Consider the following 18,262-nt stretch of genomic DNA (forward strand, 5'->3'; position numbering starts at 1 on the left):
GTGTGTGTGTGTGTGTTTATGGTTCCTCCTCCTCAATTTTCTAGAGTTTGTTTCTGGTTTATTTTCATCAGTTAATCATGAAACATGTATATAAATTATTCCTTGTATCTTCACTATTTTAATTGTCCCTGATAAAAATGATATAATGTGAAGATATGTTCAATATATTAGTAATCACATTAAGTATAAAGAGACTGAATTACCATTAAAGGATGGAGATGGTCAGATTCAACAAGAAATCTCAAGATATTAAAAAAAAAACACCTCTGGAATGAATTGGTATCTTCAGAGCATAGTTCCTTATTACAAATGCAATAAAATTAAACATCATTGACAGAAATATAAGTAAGTAAAGCAATACATTTGGAAATATAAAAACACACTTTACAGTATTTCCTACATAAAGAAAATAAAAAGTCATAATGGAAATTATAAAATGTCTTTAATTGAACTATAATTAAAATATTATTAATTATAATTATGATATAGTGACAGTAATCAAGACTTTGGAACCAATGCAGAGATAAACAAATGATAAGGGAAACAAAGATTCATACCTATATTGACACTAGATACATGAGATCTGTGGGGAAAGATGGATGGCTTAATAGAAAATTGTTTTTCCCATTAGAAAAAAAAGGTTGGATCTTTATTTCACCTGATGCAGAATAATTCCAGGACCTAAATATTAAAAGCATAACTTTTACATTTTTACAAGAAACATACAGGGATTTAAGGGATTGGCAAAAGTAGGTTTATAGTTATGAATACTTGCAACACAGTTTATTCTTGTATTATTATTTTACTATTTATTTGTCTTATTATTATTATTGTTATTGTATTCTTACTTATGATTTATCTTTTAGGTAATGATGGCAGGCAATTTAACTGACTTTTACCCACTGCTGTATTTATGATATATTGCATAGCTTATGATCTTTGTTAGCATTCTTATTGAGTCTGTGTTTAAAAAAATACTCCTATATAGAAAATATAAAGAATTTCTGTAACTCAATAAGAAGGCAACCTTAAGAAAACTGAGTAAATGAAATGAACAAAAAAATCCATAAGAGAAAACTAGGGAATTTAATAAACATAAAAATGTGTTAAATTTTACTAGTTAACAGGGAAATCCAAATGGTAGCACTATGAAACATTTCACACCAACCATCATGACTAAAATGAATTATTCTCTTTATCCCAAGTTGTAAAGAAACAAGAAAGTTTATACATTGCTAGTGAGGATATACATCTATACACTTCTTAGGATTTAAATTTGACAATATCTTGTTATTTTGAAGATGCACAAACAATACATCCCAGTAACCCAACTTATAATTTACTCCAGAGCAGAAATGGGCATACTCTGGCCCATGGGCCAAATCCTGTCAGCTGCCTATTCTTGCAAACAAAGATGTGTGGGAACATACCACTCTCACCCATTTATGTGTTCCCTGTGGGGACTTTCACACAATAGCACAATTGAATAGTTGTGAAACTGACCATATGGCTGCAAAGCCTAAAATGTTTACTATCTGTTCCATTCCTGAAAAAGTTTGCTGACCTCTGCTCTAGACTGTGACACTTTTGTACTAAAATCATGGTGTAACAATTTTTATAGCAGTATTGCTTATAGTAGTGACCAACTGGAAATAGAAAAATATTTAAGAGCAAGGAGAAAAGTGAATATTGTGAAATATTCTTACAAGGTAATGCTATGTAGTAGTGAAAATAAAAGTATGATGAGATGTATTGGCATGAATAAATCTCCACTACCTAATTGAAAAAAAGCGAGTATCAGAAAAATATACATAGTATGGTCCCATTTCTGTATACTTAAAAAAAATGTGACATACGATACATAGATTTGTATGGTAAATGGGTAAGTACATGTATGGGTGCGATACACCCCAAATTCAAGAAAATGATTTCCTCAGATAGTAAGGGAGTATGATTGAGATGAAATAAACAGGAGAGGGAAGGTTTTAATAACATCTGTGATGACATTTCTGCTGCTGATAGTTAAAAGGTATTTGTAATATTTTTTATACTCTCTTGTATGTCAGGAGACAAAGTAAAATAATGTACAAATGAAGCCACAGTCCCTTTCTTGACAATCTGCAAACCAGTTGAGAGGCAGAGGAACAACTGTATAATTGAAATGTATGATCTTGCCATAATGAAATGCTTTATGAGTAATAAAGTTAGCTAGAGACCTGACCATGAATTTCCAGGCATTCAGGGGACTGGGAGTGTGGTTGTGAGTAAGCTCTTGGTTCGGGAGGATAAGGCATTTGCTCTATTTGAGGAATGGTAAAGTGCGAGGATCCTTTGAATTATCTAGAGAATAGCATGAATGTGCCTGGTGAAAGTGGGAGAAAAAGGCTCAGAGCACACTGGATATGTTGGCACGGTTCAACTTCGTTCACTGTGAATGCTCAGAAACAAATGGTGTTGCCCGGCTGGCATGTCTCAGTGGTTGAGCGTCGACCCGTGAACCAGGAGGTCAAGGTTTGATTCCCAGTCAGGGCACATGCCTGGGAATGACCGGGTTATGGGCTGGATCCCCAGAGGCAGCCTACTAATGATTCTCTTTCATCACTGATGTTTCTATCTCTCTCTCCCTCTCCCTTCCTCTCTGAAATCAGTAAAAATATAAAAAAAACAAAACAGGAAAACAAATGGTGATCTTGAATTTTTTTTAAAAAAAGATGACCTAAAATTTACTGTTTGGCAAACTTATGTGTTTCTTATGTGATATGTCTGTAGGAAATGATTGCCATAGCAGTGGATTCTAAAACCAATAAAACATACCATCATTTCACAGAAATGGAAAAATGGAATTGGAAATTTTATAAAAAGATGTTAAATGCATTCTTTGCCTGGAAAAGTAAATGCCACAGGGATTCACATTCACTTTGAATTTCAGGGAAACACAGTTGGAAAGAAACACCTGTGTAAAAACTTACCCTACCCAAGCACTCATTTCTTAATCTAGTTTTTTGTTGTTGCTAATTGAATTTCATCTAACGGGATTAAACCTTCCTAACAATGACTAAACCATGGAGAGTGAGGGTGGTTCGATTATGGATTCTCCTCCTAAGGATTAGGAGCACAGCCCAGAGCCACTTTCATGACCTATTCATACGTCATTACCCATGGCTCATACTTACCATCTCCATCCATTCCGTTTCTGAGGGATCGCTGAGAATCATTTCCTTTCACTTGCTTGATTAAGATGTGTACAAATGATTTGATATTTTTCATAAGTATTTGACCTTTTGAATCTGCAATTTTTGAATTATGTTTTTATTGAGCCTCCCAAACACACCCCGATGGGGGACTGAACCTGCAACTAGGGTATGTGCCCTGACCAGGAATCATACTTATGACCTTTCATTGCACAGGATAACCAGCAACCAACTGAGCCACACTGGCCATGGCTAATCTGCCCTTTTTTTTACACACACAGTCGTAGTTGAGTGAAATTGCCAATTGCTGAAGCATTTATTTTCTTCCACGTGATAACTGTGACATTGTGGTCAAAGGACAGTTCCTGAATTTCCAATCTCAAATGTGTAATTGAAAATTTTAATTATTTATCATGTGAGTATTTGCAAAAACATACATGGACAGAAATGTGAACATCCAATAGATTGTCAGTATTAATCACAATTGTGAATTGTGTATCTCACCTAAAATGTGTACATTCTATTATGCTGAGAAAGACAGAGAAAAAAGTGAAAGGAAGGAAGGGAAGGAGGAAGAGGGAGAGGGAGGCAATGAGAGAGAGAGAGTGTGAGAGAGAGAGAGAGAGGGAAGGATTCAGCTAAAAATTGCTGGAGAACGATAATAAAGAAATGAATCACAAACTGATCTGTATGAATAATTAATATTACATTTCAACCTGAAGGAGTTTATTTGTAAATTATTTGTATTTGCATACTAATACAGTAACTTACCAAATGCAATAACTAATAATTTGTCAAAGTCTTTTTATTACAACTAATTTCATAAAATAAACTTTGTTAAAATTGTTATCCCCTAATGTGTTCTTGCTAACAATATGATATCTCACCATTTATTTTAGTATTTTATAAAATAAGATATTCTACCGTTTCTTTGGCAACAGAGATGATGACTCATACAGATCTGACAGTGTGTTTAATACTTGTTTCTTTTTTTTTTTTGCTGTGGAGAAAGCTCCCTGCTATTTCTTCCTTAAGATAAATGACAAAGCAATCCACCCAAACCCTGCCCCAAGCATGCCCCCTCTCCAAGAAATTTTAAATTACAGAGTGAAGTAAAGCAGTTTGAACTGAGATCTTGTTCAACTGAAAAGACCAGATGAAGTATATTTATTTATTATCTCCATAATAAAATGTAGTTAATTGTGTAAGTACAAATACTTTATCCCACTGTCAGTGGCAACATTTATTGATAAGAGAAAGGAATGATCTTTCTGATTCAAAATTTACTTCTATCAATACAGCTTTCTCTCTTTTGAAACTACTATATTATTTGTTGGAGTTTTGTAGTCCTTGTATCCACAACATTTATTGTTTCCCTAAGAATGTTATTTTATATTTCAGGAGTATACAATAGATGTGTTCTTTCGACAAAAGTGGAAAGATGAAAGGTTAAAATTTAAAGGTCCTATGAATATCCTCCGACTTAACAATTTAATGGCTAGCAAAATCTGGACTCCAGACACCTTCTTTCACAATGGGAAAAAATCGGTAGCTCATAACATGACAATGCCCAATAAACTTCTTAGAATCCAGGACGATGGGACACTGCTCTACACAATGAGGTATGTTTGTAGGTCTGCTATGATGCATTTAAATACTGAGTAATTCATGTATTAAAAAACTGGCTAACCTGGTTATCAAGTTCAACATTAGCACAAGGTGAACATTGTCATAACAGATTATTGTAGTAGTGATAATATACTTTGTAATTGCATGCACATTAAAAAATAAACATGGGATGGTAGTTATGAGTTTGATTCTCATTTTAGTGTGTAAAAATTTTAAGAATTGCCTTTACTATTAAGGATTAATTTTTGGCTGTTTATCTTTCACACTTCATTTTAATTAAGTACAGTTTAATAGCATGACTTCAATTTTTCCTTATACCATCATGTAATTTTATTTTTAATATCTCATTAGATAGCCCATCATAAAAGTTAAGTGATTTTTTAAGCAAGCTTTTTTAAAAAAATATATATTTTATTGATTTTTTTTTTTTTTTTTTTTAGAGAGAGAAAGGAAGAGAGGGATAGAGAGTTAGAAACATAGATGAGAGAGAAACACCGATCAGCTGCCTCCTGCACACCTCCTACTGGGGATGTTCCCCCAACCAAGGTACATGCCCTTGACCGGAATCGAACCTGGGACCCTTCAGTCCACAGGCCGATGCTCTATCCACTGTGCCAAACCGGTTAGGGCTAAGCAAGCTTTTACTTCATTTAATATTTTGTTTCTCCTAATGAAGTTATTTTAAAGAAAACATATTTTTAAACTCAGTTTTTATTTACCAAAGCTTAGAAGTAAATTGGATACCTTAAGCATATGTCTTAGATGGAACTATATGAAATTGCCATTTTGTAAATCAATAACTGTCATGTAACATCAATTTCAATGATTCAACCTTTAAACAATTAGCTAAAGAAATATACAGGTGTTGACACTATTATTCCATTTTAACTATTCCCATGAATTCATCTTTTAAAATGTTGTTGGTATTATATAAAAAAGAAAATAATCACAAATATAATAAAATTATATATATTCTAAATTTAATGTTTAATAAAGTCTCTGAAGCATGGATGACTTTCATCAGCATTACCCATAGACTGATATGTCTTACAGGCATTTGATGTATTTATTATTTCATCAGAAATGTTAAGTGGTAGATGTCAAAAATTATTTAAGAAGGGATATTCATGCATTCCTGACCTTTAAAAGAAAAGCTTTCGGGCTCATTACTAAATGACCATTACCTTAAATGAAAATGTTTTCTACTGTTTCTGCCTTTTTCTCTAAAATCTTACAAAACAGAGGCAGTACTCCTGAGTTTTACACACTTTGATCATTCCTATGGATCAAATAATAATTGGAAATCTGGGGTTTAAACAAAATATAGACAGAGAACACACAAAGTTTTGGAAATATTGCCTGGGGTTATTCTTAAATACTCTCTTAGAAGTGTATAATCTATAATTAAATTGTTGATCACATTTGTTTTGCTCATTATAAGAGATTTTTCTGTATGTTTGATTTAGTTCCTGTTTTATCTACTTTACCTTTGTGAGACATGGAATACTGAATAACTTATTATAAATTTGCTGATTACTCTTTATTATGATGATGAAGATACAGAAAAAATTATATACAACATTTATAATTTAGCCAACAGTCCAGTCTCAACAACGTATTTTTAGGAGATACATCTATATGTGCATCTATACCTATTTCTATTTTTATATTCATGAGTCTAAATATAATACTGATTCCAAGCTTATGTAATCTTGAAGGAAGCTCCTATGAGCCAATATTGAACTCTTATATCAATTTTATTATATGGTTGTTGATGAGATGATGGGGAAGAAAATGACATTTTTTTCATTATAGGTATTTTTTTCTCTAATATTTCAAATAGGAACAGTAAGGCTAATGGAAAAATAGCCCTTCAAAATGCATATGTAACTTTTTTTACTTTTTAACAAACCACAGAGTAAAACATGGTTAAGTATATTTGTAAATAAATATTGATTCTTGAGCTCAGATTTTGTATATGCTAATGTCTTTGGAGGGATCATCTAAATGTGATAGAACAGAATCAAGTTTAAATGTTAATTAACCAAAGATGCTATAATGAAAGTCCTACCTCTTCATTAATTTTGTTGACAACAGTAAGGAGTGATTTATCCTGACTTGCCAATTTATTTAAACAAAGAGTGGGATTTTGACTTTTAGGCTTACAGTTCAAGCTGAATGTCCAATGCATTTGGAGGATTTTCCAATGGATGCTCATTCATGCCCTCTGAAATTTGGCAGCTGTAAGTATGGGAATGGAGTTACATATTTTGGGTAAAAAAAAATATCAAGGAGAGTCAGCAACACTACTTAATGTTATAGTTTCTTCTCATATTATGCAATGCTTAATACTTGCCAGGTAGGATGCAGAATTAAAAGGCGTGCTGATTTCCATCACAGAACTGGCTAACTCTATTGTACTCCCAAATGTCATTATATTTGAATCATGGTGTTTCATTATCACTTACATCATTGCTAATAAAAAACATTATATGTTTGCCTAAGTGTGTAAGCTAGGTTAGGAGCTCCTTGAAGATCAGGACTATGTCATTTATCTTATTGCCAAATACTAGCACATTAAAAATGCAACATCATTATAAAAAGCTTCTGCACAGTAAAAGAAACCATCAACAAAGTGAAAAGGGAGCCTACTGCATGGGAGAACATATTTGCCAATGATACATCTGATAACAGGTTCATTTCCAAAATGTATAAGGAACTCATACAACTTAACAAAAGGAAGACAAACAATCCAATCAAAAAATGGGCAAAGGACCTAAATAGACACTTGTCCAAAATGGACAAAAAGAAGGCCAAGAGACATATGAAAAAATGCTCAAAGTCCCTGAAAATGCAAACTGAATGTTTCATTTTTGTCAACTCAGAATGAATTCTAAAGGATAGATTATATTGTTTATTAAAGTAGTTATCAGCCTGTTGCAAATGGCAGGCACAGATGTTGGATCTATGCAATTATCTTTCTGCTTTCTAGCTAATGGAAAGTGTGGTGTTTTTTTTCTTATTTTCTTAAAATAAATTTGAAGGAGATGCTGTCGCTGGATTGCTACATGCAGGCTCCTTCTGTGTACATGGAATATTTCAGAAACGGCTTTGTGCATTTGACCTTCTTTAGGTCACTGAGGTTATATCTTGTATGTCAACCAGAAGCAGTTGCTCTCCCGGAATAATTGAAAAGAGGGAAGGTCAAGTCATCTCCCTAGGCCCACGAGGCATTCAGGGCAGGTTCAGGATCAGTTCATGGGCACTACTAAAGAGCTTCTCTCTTGTGTGAGCGTGTCCCATTGCCTGACCTTTTCAGAAATTTTGCTCTTTCTGGCACCCCTACCTTTGCCAATCCGGGTTAGGTGTTGACTTTTCCTTCTCGTGGATAGAAATGCAGTTCCCTAACATGATTAGAAATATTTCTGAGTAGTTGCCTTCTCCCCACAGACAGTACCAAGAAAAGGGAAGGATGATAGCATGTAGGAATGACAAAGCCTCTAATTATTTTGATGACCATAGTTTTGTGGAATAAGTTCAAATTTGTTTTTTTTTTCTGTCCATTCCTACAAAAAGTGTCAACTCTCAATTTTCTTTGAGAATCTCTTTGTTTAACTACAAAGCCTTCTTTTATTGTCATGGAAACCACCACTTCAATCCTGGCGTTTCTCCCAAAATTATTTAAGATAGTCAATCATGTTACACAACGTAAATATGATGTCGAAAAAAACTCAGCAGATGTGGCAGAGGGAAACTCATTTGCATTGCATAAGTGGCATTAAAGAGAACATTTTAAAAAGCCTTGATACCAAAGAAAGGGTTTAGTCACGATGCAGTAATGCTGTAAGAAGGAAAGGCATTTTCAGTGGACGAGTAAGCGCTAGTAAAGACACCAAATATAGCCGAGGTGATGTTACCATTCTGAAGATGAAATGAATACACCTGAAATTATTTTAAGTGAAAATAACAAACTCTTAGTAGTGTTTCCACAGAGTAGTGGAATCGTGCATGCTTGAGAATATGGTTGTCTGTATCTAGAAGCAATATGGGCAAAATGTAAAGTTTGTTGTTAGGCATTCTCTGTTTAATGGTTCTTAAGTAGTTCTCTTCACGTTTATTTTTGACACAGTAAATAAACAGTCTTTTATTTTTCCCTGCCAATGGTAGGCACTTGAGGCATAAGTGTTAAAGAAACGAACACCAGCATGTAGACATAGACTCACAGGCCAACCCGAACCCTAAGATGTTGGCACAACAACTATGGCAGTAGCAAGTCATGCCCTTTGCCTGTCTTGTTCCAAAGCCCCTTTGTTTTCCCCCAAATGATGGAATTTCCGGAACTTTATCATTGTTCTGAAGTAAAAGAAGCATCTTCTCTATAAGTTTATACTTTTCAATTCGGTTTTTCTCCCTATTGCTTCATATTGTCATATATGCCCTCCCTGAATGGGAATCTTGGTGTATTCTGTGCATTAGCCCAAAATAAATGGAAAGTTGCCTTTTTGCATAAAAATAAATTAAAGACTGTCTTGGGATTTTGTTGGTTACCAACTATTAAGAGTTAGTATGCATTTGATGTTAGATATACAGTAGCACTAAAATGTGTTATTTAACAGAATTAAAGAAAATTAAAGAAAATTTAGAGAAGGAATTTATAATGAAATCTGTAATATAAATTGTCTTTATCTCCTTTAATAGTTTACTGAGAAACATTGCTATGGCCTCCTGGTTTAGATGTGTATTGATATACCAGGGAGTGCCTCTATTCCCCACCTCACAACTTTCTGCTATTATCTTCTGTCTCCAGACCCCAAATTAAAACAAAAACAAAGACACCCACATATTCCTATACCACTAATAACATAATTTCTTTTGTATAGAAGACTCAGTCATTTTCTTGAACAGATTATTGTGTTCCTATCCAGGTTTTTATATTTAACAATAAATAACAATCAAAATATTATGAGTATATTCATTAATCGGGCAAGAATGAATTGAAAACTTTTTTGTGTGTCAGGCATGGTACCAAGTGCTGAAAGTATACATGTGAATCAGATAGAGTCCCTGCCCATCTATGTCTCACTCGGGATTCCTTTGGTAGGGTTTCGTTTCCTCTTATTTATGTTTAAGAGTAGCATCAGACTCAAAAGCGAAGTTGCAATTACTTTAAAAAAAGTTTATAATTTATTAAGACTCACAACTCTTTGAGTATTGTAAGGCTTTCTGATATAAAGTAGTTCATGTGATGTGTCTTTGATTTATTAAATTATGTGCCATTTGAATTTTATTGAAAACAGGGCCATGATATGTATTCATGAGAAAACAAAACAAGCTACTTGATAATTTGCAAATGAATCGCTAGTTATCCACATTACTGATGTTACTTATCTAATCTTAGCAGTCATCAGTGGTGAAATATTTAACATTAAAAAAAATTTGAACCTTAAAGTAAGTAGAATATGTAAACTCTATAAATATATCTCTACTATTAAATATACATATACATAAAGATATACATATATAGGTATATAAAATCCTATTTCAAAAATTATGTAACATGATTTACTTGTGAATGTAGATGAATATATGTACAATGAAATCAGTGTTTTATAGATATTCACATTTAGTAGTGACATTCAGAAAACTATCAAAAGACCACAGAGAGAGAAAGACACAAACTTATATTCTTTTTGCTGTTACTGAAGTTTAAATGCAAATCTGTTTATAATCCAAAACTTTGGATCAAGGTGAGGACCACCACGTCCTGGATAGTTAGAGACGGGGATGTTGGCAGGAACAGCTGGTCCTTCCTCTCCCTTCATTGAGAATGTGAGCAGGGTGGTGAGTTTTGCTAAAGGACTAGAAGCAACTGAAACAGCTGGTCCGTTCTCTCTTTTAATTGAGAATGTGACCATGGTACTGAGTTTTGCTCAAAGACCAGAAGTGACTAATATTTCAAAACATTCTCATGAGCAAAAGAGCATAGAATTTTTTCACAAGGTCAGTAGAGGAGCAAGAGTTATCTGTTTATTCAATTGTGGAGAGACTCAGCTGCTCCCCAACCAGGGCATACAAGTGCAAAGGAAATGCCAGGGCCATGGGGCTGCTAAGGTAAGGCATGCTGCCTGCCCTCTGGTCCTAGAGTCATCTCACTTGTGCTAAATTCTCCTTCCTTGGCCAAATAAAACAGGAAATGATACCTGGTTTGTATGTCTTTAGTCTTTTCTTCCCAATCCATAACATACCTAGAAGGCAATGACAGTAGAGTCCAGTGAGATCTGGGTGTATAAATTAATTTTAAAATGTTTTAAAAAGTATTTACAACTTGAGAAAATTATATCATTCTCATTTATTTTACATGGAGTGCAATAATCAGTCCTCATCTTTCTAATGAAATGCATTGTATCATGTATGATAGCTTTAATTTAATTCTTAATGAAATTAATTTATGTCTAGAAAGCAATATTGTTTTTGGATTATGATTGTCATTTCATGAGTGAGTGTTATTTCTAAACCAATTACCTGAGCTATGGCATTCATAATCTGTTTACCACAGTGACTTCTACCACCTTGAGACTGCGGGGGTTTTATTATCTCAAGGCCCACTGATTTTTGCAGACTCTAAAGATAAATGTGTTCTTTACCTCTCAAAGTGGTTGCAAAGAAAATAGTCTCATGATCTTGGTTGTCTCTCTTTGTTTGCTTCACACCCTTCATATTAAAGCTATAAATTTCAAAGACACGTTTTACCCTAAAAAATATGATCTGTAAATATCAATGATTTATTTTAGTCAACAATTACTCTATGAAATATACAACTTTTGATGTTGGACCTTACTGATGGTTCTTACTAAAATGATAAGACAGATCTTTTTTCTGATTTCCTACAGATGCATATACAACCTCAGAGGTCACTTATATTTGGACTTATAATGCATCTGATTCAGTACAAGTTGCTCCTGATGGCTCCAGGTTAAATCAGTATGACCTGTTGGGCCAATCAATTGGGAAGGAGACAATTAAATCCAGTACAGGTTAGTAAAATGAGTCAAAAGAAAAGTTAGTTAAGAAAATTCATGGGTTAAAGTCATTGGAAATGACTCAGTTTGATTAAAACCATTTGTTCGTGAGGTCTAAGAGCTAGCATTATAGAGTGTGCGTGGGGTTTTTCTAGAAATTCAGAATCTCAGGCTTGACCCCTTATAAATTTAGGATCTGTATTTTAACAACATTCCAAGGAGATTCCTTAGATGTGCATTAAAGTTTGAGAAACACTAGTCTAAAATATACTTCATATTAAAGAAGTGTGTATCTTCTCAGAGAAGTCACTTTTACCTTCAAATAGCATTACCGTTCCCTTAGTGTTCCAATTCCTTTCCCCTTATTTTAGATATTTCAACTCTTGGTTACAGATCATTACTATTGGCCAATGTGAGGAAGCTGATGTCCTTTCTAAGGGCCACTCTCCTCTAAGAAAAGGCTGCTGTGGGTATTAATGCACTTACATCCAGCAGATGTAAAACCAGGGAGCAGGAAGGAAGGCAGTGAGGATGGGATAGAACTGACTATAGAGAATGAGAGCAGAGATACAACATTGAGAAAATCAGAATTGGTGACAAGGTCAGCAGTGGGAAATCTGGGCCAGAAGATCAGCCTTGGAGATGTGGCTAGCGATCCATCTTTTAAAAAACCAGAGAGACCTGAACTTGAGGTTGGTACCAGTGGGGGTGAGGGGCCTGAGAGTATTTATTAACCTGTACTTCTTTGGTCAATAAGTATGACCTAGAGAGAAAAACAAATGCCATACCATAGACATTCGGAGCAAGTTTCTTGGTAATATTAAAATCCTCTTTTAAATACTCTTGCTGAGCTAAAGAGGCATTTAAAAATTACAAACTTCTCATGTCATATATGTGATAAATGCTTTTTTTTCTAATCAGAGACTGTTCTTTGTCTAATCTGCTCCATTTCCAAAATGTGTGAACTATTGGCTATTACAGTTCCTTAAACTTCTTACCTTATTTTTCTAGGTGAATATACTGTAATGACAGCTCATTTCCACTTGAAAAGAAAAATTGGGTATTTTGTGATTCAAACGTACCTGCCTTGCATCATGACTGTCATTCTCTCCCAAGTGTCATTCTGGCTTAACAGAGAATCTGTGCCTGCAAGGACAGTATTTGGTGAGTGAATAACTACACACTTTGGTGTACAGCACATTATGTTTCATTGCATCCTTTCAAAAGTATTCTCTCTCTTGATACACCAATAGTTTGTAGTGTGTGGGCAGGGGGTATTTGCTTCATGTTACAGATGAGGAAACTGAGGCTCAGATAGGTAAATTACAGAGTCCTTGGTGCTCATCTATAATAATAAAAGTGTAATATGCTAATTAGACCAGATGTCCTTCCGTACATCCTTCCAGATGACCTTCTGGATGACGCTGGGGGCTGGGAGGGAATCCAGGGTCCCGGGTGCCAGAGGGAAGCTGGTGTTAGCAACCGGAAGAAGGAAGGCCTACTCTTCTCCGAATTTTGTGCATTGGGCCTCTAGTAAGGAAAATGAACAGTACTCAAATCTTCTGGAAGTACATTCAATCTACTTTCTGTTGAATCATTTTGCTTCTCAACATTTGTCTCTATATTAGTATAAAGAGAATATTGTTAGAAGTTTTAACTTAGAGAATAACAGTACTACATTTATAGACTTTCTGTGTTTATTTTGTTTTGTTTTTAGATAAACAAAGATGATCTTAGGACTTTAAGTTAGAGAATGAAAGAGAGAAAAAGACTCATCTCATAGACTACATTAGTGTGTTTATTTGCATATTTAATTTTCTTCCTTTTTAAAAATTTTATATATGTTTATATTTATTCCACACCATATTTCCAAAAAGATGTGAGAAAACTTAAATGCATAAACAAGAGATTGTAAATACGTTTTTACATAATACAAAGAAAACTAAAGGCTGAAAGTAAAATAAAAGCAGAGTTAGGTTATGTTGCCTGAAAAACTAGGCAAAATTAACCAATATTACAGATGAGGAAACTGTGTGGAGGAGAGCTTAAATGACCTTTCCAAGTAAGGTTAGGCTGGGACCCAGATCTAAATTTCCTAACTTTCTAGCCTAGCAAGCCTAGCACTCCCTTTCTAATGCACTAGATGCCAGGGCAGGAGAGACCCAGGGAAAGCAGGGATGGCCCACTGCTCGCTTTTTTGTCTTGAGGTTCAATTCCCTCTGCTGCTTGCTGGCTTCCCATCGCCCCTGCCAGAGCTGACACTGTCATCCACTGCCCCATCTCATCCCCACCTCATTCCCACTGAGTCTCATTAAGACCTGCTTGTTAAATAGCACAGTCATTCTATGCATTCATCATGAAAATCACCCAATTGGGTTTCTAGATCCCTCAGGGACTAATTCTTGGCCAACTAAGGACCAGCTGAGGCAAATCATGGACTGAAGGTCATAATTTTAGGGAATGATGTTCTGGTCTCAATAAAATAAAGATCCTTCTAATAACAGGCCTGTCTCTACCCAGAGTGGGCTGGGCGTGTGAGGGGAGGCATGGGTGGGTAGCAGCAGTTCCCATACAGGTTTTGTTTTTTTTTTTTTGTTTTTTTTTAAATACATTTTTTTATTGATTTCAGAGAGGAAGGGCAAGAGAGATAGAAACATCAATGATGAGAGAGAATCATTGATTGGCTGCCTCCTGCAAACCCCACACTGGGGATCAAGCCACTACCTGACCAGGAATAGAACTGTAATCTCCTGGTTCATAGGTAGATGCTCATCCTCCTGCTCTGGCCCCATACAGGTTTGGTGCCCACTTGTCAGGGACAGGCTGGCCAGGGGTCTTCTTGGCCTCTACTGGTTGGATCCAATGTCTCTGATCTGCTTCCAACACCTCCCAATTTTAGGGGGACTTTTTTATTGGCGTTTTCTCATAGTTATATTTTACTATGCATAAATATAACATAAATAAATACATATTAGCTTAAAACCCAATTAGGTACATTTACACAATGGACAAAAACTCGGGGGTAAAAAAGAAAGAAATCCCACCACCTACAACAGCATGGATGGGTCTGGAGAGCACCACACCAAGAGCAATAAGCCAGCCAGAGAAAGACAAGCCCCCACAACCCCTCTCATTCTATCTAATAAAAGAGTAATATGCAAATTGACCATCACTCCAACACACAAGATGGCTATCCCCATGTGGTCAAAGATGACTGCCCCCATGTGGACATAAGATGGCCACCACAAGATGGCCAGCAAAGGAAGGGCAGTTGGGAGGGACCAGGCCTGCAAGGGAGGGCAGTTGGGGGCAATCAAGCCTGCAGGGGAGGGCAGTTAGGGGTGACCAGGCCGGCAGAGGAGGGCAGTTGGGGGGGACCCAGGCCTGCAGGGGAGAGCAGTTGGGGGGGACCAGGCCTGCAGGGGAGGGCAGTTAGGGGTGACCAGGCCTGCAGGGGAGGGCAGTTAGGGGCAAACAGGCTGGCAGAGGAGCAGTTAGGCATCAATCAGGCTGGCTGGGGAGTGGTTAGGGGCTGAAAGACCTGTTCACTTAAAACTATAAAACTTTGCTGAAAGAAATTAAAGAAGACCTAGTTAAAGGAAAGATATCTCATGGTCATGGATTTGTAAACAATACTGTTAAGATGAGAATAGATCTCAAAGTGATATATAAATTCAATTCAATAACTATCAAAAGTCAAAAATTACCTTTTTTACATAAGGGGCAAAAGCTGATCATCAAATGCATATCCAACTGCAAGGGGGCTCTAAATAACCAAAACAATATGTTTCTAATTTATTTAATTTTATTTTTTATTGTTGACACTATTTCAGATGCCTCCATTCATCCCCCTCTTGACAATATTAATAAATTAAAGTTGGTGGACTTTCCAGTTTCAAAACTTAATATGAATCTACCTTAATCAACAATGTGATAGTGGCATAGTCATGGGCATAGAGACCAATGGGATAAAACCAAAAGTCCAGTAACAAACTCAAATATATATGGCAAATTGATTTTCAACAAGGGTGCCATGAACATTCTATGGATATGTAGAGGTCTCTTAATCAAATATTGCTGGGACAGTTGGAAGACCATAATATGCAAAGTAATGAAGTTGGAACCCTACCCCACTCCAGATGCAATAATAATAATACTCCAATGGATACAAAACTTTCATGTAAAATCTAAAACTATAAAACTATTAGAAAAAAAACACCACATAGAATAGTTCTTTATGACCTTGAATCTAGCAATGGTTTCTTAGATTTGACACAAGAAGGATGAGTAACAAAGAAACAATAGATACATTTAATTAAATTAAATTTTTTTTACCTCAAAGAACATTATCAACAGTGTGAAGAGACAACTTAAATATGGTTGAAAATATTTTGCAAATCATATATCTGACAAGGATTTGATATCCTGAATAAATAAATATTTATTTAACACAATAACAACAAAAAGACCAAAAACTAGATTTCAAAAATAGACAAAGAATTTGAATGGACTTTTTACAAAAGGAAGTATATGAATGACAAACCAGCACATGCATGGTGTTCAGCCTCACTGGACATTCAAGCAATGCATATCAAAACCATGATAAAATATATTTTACACAAACCAGGATGTCTATCATAATAATAAAAAAAGAAAGTAAGTGTTGGCAACAATGTGGAGAAATATAAACCCTTATATATTGCTGGTGGAAATGCAAATTGATGAAGCATCTGTGGACAACAGTTCAGCTGTCCCTAAAATAAAGAAACATAGAAATAATGTATGCCTACCAATTTCACCTCTAGGTAGATACCCAAGATGAATGAAAACATATGTTCACATGAAAACTTGTGCGCAGATGTTTATAGCAGTATCATTCCTAAGAATTAAAAGGTGGAAGGAACCCATATTTTCATCAGTCGATGAATGAAAAACCAAAATGTGGTATATACTTACAATGGAATACTATTCATCCATAAAAAGGATTAAATACTTATGCATGCTACAACATGATGAATCCCAAAACCATGCTAAATAAAAGAAGCCAGACTCAACAGGTCACATATTGTAAGATTCCTTTCATATGAATTATCCAGACTAGATAAAATCTCTAAAAACAAGACGTAGTTTTGTAGATGGAGGCAGAGGGAAACAGGAAGTGATTACTTAATAAGAACAGGGTGTTCTTCTGGAGTGATGAACAAGTTTTGAAACTAAAGAGAGGTAAAGATTGCTAAACATTGTCTGCTGGGGTTCTTGTCCCAGCATTACAAAGGGGTTCAGCAATCTGGAGAAAGGCTGTGCATAGATTAAGTAGGAGTCCAACGATGAAAGATAGTTTTGTAAGGCATTGGGGGTCAGAGGAGCTTCAGCTAAAGGAGCTAAAGACTCTCCCCTTGACTCAGGACCCTACTTTTTAATAACACAATTTTTCCTAACGTAAGGTGGAGATAATACACTTCAAAGGGTAGGATTTCAAAGGGTAGGGTTTACAGAAGCATTGTCAGATTGGGGAATAGCCTACAGCTGTTCGGGTGTTTGGCCAACAGGAGGCAATAACATATAGATTAAGATGCCCTGAGCTGTCTGGCAGCAAAGGATTATCCTATTCAGGTTTGGAGGAGATGCTTTTTTTGCCGTTCCAACAGGTGATTACATATGTGACTCAGCCCTTGTTGAGCTCCCAAGCTTCATCACCTCTTGATGAAACTCTTGTAATTATGACATGCTGGAATTGGCTCCCGGCAATTGTCAATGCATAAATGACACTGACTTGTACACTTTAAAATGGTGAGTTGTATATTATGTGAATTTTACCTCAGTGAAATAATATAGAAATGGCATAAAGTGAAAAACAGAGCATTGGATATACACAATAAGGTATCCCAGGATTTAGGCTCAGAGAAATGTTCTCAGATACCTATTTCAAAACTTGCAAATTATTGAATCAAAGACAAACTAGATGGATTTGGGTCCAAAATAATAAGTTTTTTATTCTGATGGCTTGAAAAATAAGGTTACATGATTTCCAGAGCACAAGTAATACATAGATAAGTGTTTAAGAGAAGAGTAACAATAAGTAAAAACAGAGAGGAAAAGAATAGGACAGAATTGATATTCCAGAAAGACCCAAATATATATGTATGACAAGTCATACAAAGATGTGAGATACCTTAAAAATATATAAGCATATATTTTTTCTGGAAGTACATTCAATCTACTTTCTGGAAGTACATTCAATCTACTTTGCATTATGTAAAGTCATACAAAATAAAATAATAAGATATTTGTTTGATAAATATGAGGAAAATAAAATAAAATTCCATTGAGGTAAATAAAGAGATTTTGTAGCATGAAGCACATAGATGAATATGTTAAAAGGAGCAAGTATAGGACTCTACCTGTCTGTAGAGGAGAGGTAAA

At 35.2% G+C, this 18,262-nt stretch overlaps 1 protein-coding gene across 3 annotated transcripts in view; it reads left to right on the forward strand.

Moving 5' to 3' along the window:
• GABRA2 (gamma-aminobutyric acid type A receptor subunit alpha2) overlaps positions 1–18,262 on the forward strand; it is a 100,717-nt gene that overhangs the window by 56,622 nt on the left and 25,833 nt on the right. For all 3 annotated transcript variants that reach the window (XM_054723813.1, XM_008140270.3, XM_008140272.3), the window contains exons 4-7: positions 4,593–4,813; positions 6,981–7,063; positions 11,711–11,854; positions 12,851–13,003. In XM_054723813.1, the coding sequence (XP_054579788.1) occupies positions 4,593–4,813; positions 6,981–7,063; positions 11,711–11,854; positions 12,851–13,003 (601 nt within the window). The remainder of the gene's footprint in view (positions 1–4,592; positions 4,814–6,980; positions 7,064–11,710; positions 11,855–12,850; positions 13,004–18,262) is intronic.

The sequence above is a fragment of the Eptesicus fuscus genome, chromosome 2 (genome assembly GCF_027574615.1).
Source record: "Eptesicus fuscus isolate TK198812 chromosome 2, DD_ASM_mEF_20220401, whole genome shotgun sequence".
NCBI classification, from domain to species: domain Eukaryota; kingdom Metazoa; phylum Chordata; class Mammalia; order Chiroptera; family Vespertilionidae; genus Eptesicus; species Eptesicus fuscus.